The sequence below is a fragment of the Cucurbita pepo genome, chromosome LG06 (assembly GCF_002806865.2).
Source record: "Cucurbita pepo subsp. pepo cultivar mu-cu-16 chromosome LG06, ASM280686v2, whole genome shotgun sequence".
Classification (NCBI taxonomy): domain Eukaryota; kingdom Viridiplantae; phylum Streptophyta; class Magnoliopsida; order Cucurbitales; family Cucurbitaceae; genus Cucurbita; species Cucurbita pepo.
Window position 1 is genome coordinate 2,402,275 of NC_036643.1, and position 4,218 is coordinate 2,406,492.

Consider the following 4,218-nt stretch of genomic DNA (forward strand, 5'->3'; position numbering starts at 1 on the left):
GGGGGGTTCATCTTCATTGTCGCTATTTTTCTCACGATGAAGAATTGTATTTTGAATGAATTTTGTTGTTCCAATAGTTAAATGTTTGATGGATAAATATTTTTTTACTCACATCCAGGATGAAATTTTGCGGCAAGCAGTTGATCATTTCAAAGGCAAAAACTGGAAGAAAATAGGTATTATTGGCGTGTGGAAATATTGTAGAGGCCAAGAATAGGTTGTATTGTACTGAAGATGTTCTCCATATGAGTCATTCTTAACACAGTGGAGGATTTCTGCAGTGATTGTGATCTAGGAACATAGTTCATGTTTGCTTTATCTTATGTAAACTGTACTTAACTCAAATTCTATTCTGGATAATTAGATAACCTAATTAATTGTGCTTTGTCAAGGAGGCCATACGCCATGATAAATTATATTTTGCATGAACTTCTATGTTCTTCTATTGCATCACTGGTTCATTTGTTATGATGGTTGTTTGTAGCTGGATGTTTCAAGGATCGGACTGATGTACAATGTCTACATAGGTGGCAAAAGGTTTTAAACCCCGAACTTGTCAAGGGTCCATGGTCTAAAGAGGTGGTCCGCTTGTGAAATTCCAGTTATCACGATAATTTAATCAACATACTCTTTATATAAGTGTGCTATTTTTATGGAATTATACTTGAACTTACTTGTTTGTCTTGTGAATTGTATATAGGAGGATGAAATTATCATTGAACTGGTGAACAAATATGGACCAAAAAAGTGGTCTACATTTGCAACTCATCTACCTGGACGTATTGGTAAGCAATGCCGAGAAAGGTATGACAATTGATTTATTTTCTTGCTGATTTTTTAGATTTTGATTTTCCTGTTTTACATATTATCCCTTTGATGAACCCCGCCTGTTGAAAGTTTCTTTTCTGGAAGCCATTATATATTGTGGTGTCATAAAGTTTAACTTTTCCTGCATTCGTACGCGATGTTCTATTAAACTTTCAGCTGTCTTTCCCATATTATTTTACATAAATTATTTCCTCTTTTTCAGGTGGCACAATCACCTCAATCCTAATATAAACAAAGAAGCATGGACCCAAGAAGAGGAGTTAGCTTTAATTCGTGCTCATCAAATTTATGGGAACAGATGGGCAGAGCTAACGAAGTTCTTACCTGGAAGGTATGTCCCATATGTAGCTTAAAGTTGAGGCATTATGCGGGTTGTTATACATGTGCATTTTTTTATTCCTATAAATCTTTTCAGATTAAAGTTGTTACCATCTAAACTTTTTTGGATTTCTTTTCATTGCAGCTTTATTCTCCAGAACTATATTTCTTTCCAGTTTTTAATCGGAAAATTTTCACTTGATCATGAATGATGTTATATTTGTGCTTTTATGATCATTAGGACAGACAATGCCATAAAAAACCACTGGAACAGTTCTGTCAAAAAGAAATTGGATTCTTACGTGGCCTCAGGCTTGCTTGCACAATTTCAAGATCCAATTCCCGCTGGACAACCAAACCAACTCCCAGTTTCATCTTCAAAAGTGCTTGGTAGTGGAAATGACAGTGGCTTAAATGGAATGGATACAGAGGAGATTTCAGTGTGCAGTCAAGATCCATCAGTTGCTGATAGCTTTATGAGTGATTCAGCATGTGCAACTCTGCACAAGAGAAAGGAATTTCATTTAGTTGAGGATTTGGAGTTGGGAAAGGAGCAAAGTATCAGCCCAGTATCCAGTTCTGAACCCTATTACCCTCCTATGGAAGCAATTACTTGTCCCATTGCTGAGTTTGGTCAAGAAGTCGGTCACTCTTTATCACCTTCAGAGAAAAATGCCTCTGATTGTAGAACATCTTCAAATAGACAGCACCAATGTGATTTGAATGAGTTTCCTAACATCTCTTCGTTACAATTGGGTATAGAAGCATCGCAATTTAAAGCAATTGGCACTAGGATGGGTGAAAGTCATGGAGCTTCCAGTTCTGCTCAAACTTCTTCAATGATAAAAGGAGCTGCGGCCTCTGCCCAAGCAGAGTGCATGTTTATATCTGATGATGAGTGTTGCAGGGTCCTATTCTCAGATGCAAAAAGTGACAGATGCGATCTGACTAGTAATCTTAAAGAAGGCTCTTCTGTATCAGAAATGTGTGATTACAAAGTTCCAGTTCACTCTTTTAGCACTCCAAAAGTTGAAAATAACCATGCCTTAGCTTCACAAATACATAATCCTCCTTCAGGAACTGATGTGCAGGAAAAAAATTCCGTGCACCAGTCCGGCATGCCGATTCCATCCACGGTTTCTGTCAACAATGACATGATTTTATTAGGTGGTACTGGACCCAACCAACTATTTGTAGGAGCCCTAGAGCACGGATATGTAACTAGCCAACAGAATGCGTTTGCCTATAATGGTGGAACATCCAAGTCTTCCTATTTCGAGGTTGCAGATAACCCAGAAATGCAAGAACAGCCTGGTGGAGCAGAAGACCTGCCAAAACCAATGTGTATAAATCCATTTGCTACAGCAGCAGATGTCACCGGTACTTGTTCTCGTTCGGATGAAAGAGCAAAACAAAATGGCGAACATCAAGACTCCGGTGCTCTTTGTTACGAGCCTCCTCGTTTTACTAGTTTAGATGTTCCGTTTTTCAGCTGTGATCTCATACAATCTGGAAGTGAAATGCAGGAGTACAGCCCACTTGGTATACGCCAGTTGATGATGACTTCTCTAAATTCTGTTACTCCATTCAGATTATGGGATTCACCATCTCGTGATACTAGTCCAGATGCTGTACTGAAAAGTGCTGCCAAAACTTTTACCAGTACTCCATCCATTTTGAAGAAACGCCACCGTGATTTAATGTCTCCTCTCTCTGAAAGAAGAATTGACAAAAAGCTGGAAACCAATGTCACATCTAGTTTGACAGAAAACTTTTCACGTTTGGATGTTGTGTTCAATGATGTGGCTGATAAAGCTTCTATACTGTCTCCATCTAACCTAAAAAGGAGTATCGAAGATTCTGCTGAAGATAAAGAAAATGTTTATTGTACCTTTGAAGTGAGAGAAGAGAAGACAGATGACGGTAATGAATCTCGAAACGCAACGCTGTCGGAGAATAATTTTCCAAAAAGTTCTTCCCAAGACTATACGAAACAAGAGACTGCTGATACCGAGATGATATGCGTTCAATCCGCAGCTGAAATTGTGAGTCGTTTTTCAGCTATCTTTTTATTGCTAAACTATCTTGAGTGTATTGAACGAAGAATCGAGTTTACTGGTGTCCGACATTCAATGCCTGAGCTCATCCTACGATTAATCTGATAATTTTACTATTGGCAGGTACCTCCTGGAATCCTGGCTGAACGTGATGCGAATGACTTGTTTCTTCACACTGTTGATAAAAAAACTCTCAGTTCAAGTACAGGAATTAAGAAACATTACAGTCCAAGCAGACTAGCAGACGATGTTTCAAAGGTGTCTTCTGGGAATTCTCATGGGCTACCTTGCAGCAGCCCGCCTACCATCTGCGGGAGTTATCCTGATGGACCGACGCACGAACTCCCCGTCACATCATCGTCTTTTCATGAGAAGATGGATTCTAATCGGCCACAGATTACGGTCAAGGGAATTGCTTCGTTGTAAGATTCATTAGTCTTTACACATTTAAATTATGGAGTTCCCAGTCTTTATGTTCTGTGCTTTTCTATGTCCTAGACCTGAAACTGGTGAAACTCCATTTAAGAGAAGTATTGAATCCCCTTCAGCATGGATGTCGCCTTGGTTCTTCAATTCTTTCCTACCCGGCCCGAGGATTGATACGGAAATATCGATCGAGGTAATTATTCAGATTGTTTGGGTTAATTTGCAGTTGGATGAGAAGTTTCTTGTAAATGAACTTTTTTCGCCATTTGGTCAAATTGTTGTATGTTTGTGTTTATTATAGGACATGGGATATTTTTCGAGCCCCAAGGGAAGAAGCTTTGATGCAATTGGGTTAATGAAACAAGTAAGCGAGCGAACGGCAGCTGCATGTGCCAACGCCCATGAGGTGTTGGGAAATGAAACTCCAGAGACACTACTCAAGGGAACGAGCATGAAGCATCTCCATTGTGATGAAACTCTTCTGGTATGATTCTCTCCAACCTTCCCCTTCTTCAACCTTCCTAACATCTTTTTTTTTTTTTTTTTTTTTTTTTTTTTTTTTTTTTTTTTTTTTTTTTTTTTTTTTTTT

General features: G+C 38.7%; 1 protein-coding gene across 2 annotated transcripts in view; it reads left to right on the forward strand.

Annotated features, from left to right (window-relative positions):
- Positions 1-4,218, forward strand: part of LOC111796878 (transcription factor MYB3R-1-like) — an 8,041-nt gene that overhangs the window by 2,801 nt on the left and 1,022 nt on the right. For both annotated transcript variants that reach the window (XM_023679674.1, XM_023679675.1), the window contains exons 4-11: positions 119-176; positions 485-579; positions 701-804; positions 1,031-1,159; positions 1,388-3,191; positions 3,327-3,625; positions 3,702-3,822; positions 3,931-4,113. In XM_023679674.1, coding sequence (XP_023535442.1) covers positions 119-176; positions 485-579; positions 701-804; positions 1,031-1,159; positions 1,388-3,191; positions 3,327-3,625; positions 3,702-3,822; positions 3,931-4,113 — 2,793 coding nt within the window. The remainder of the gene's footprint in view (positions 1-118; positions 177-484; positions 580-700; positions 805-1,030; positions 1,160-1,387; positions 3,192-3,326; positions 3,626-3,701; positions 3,823-3,930; positions 4,114-4,218) is intronic.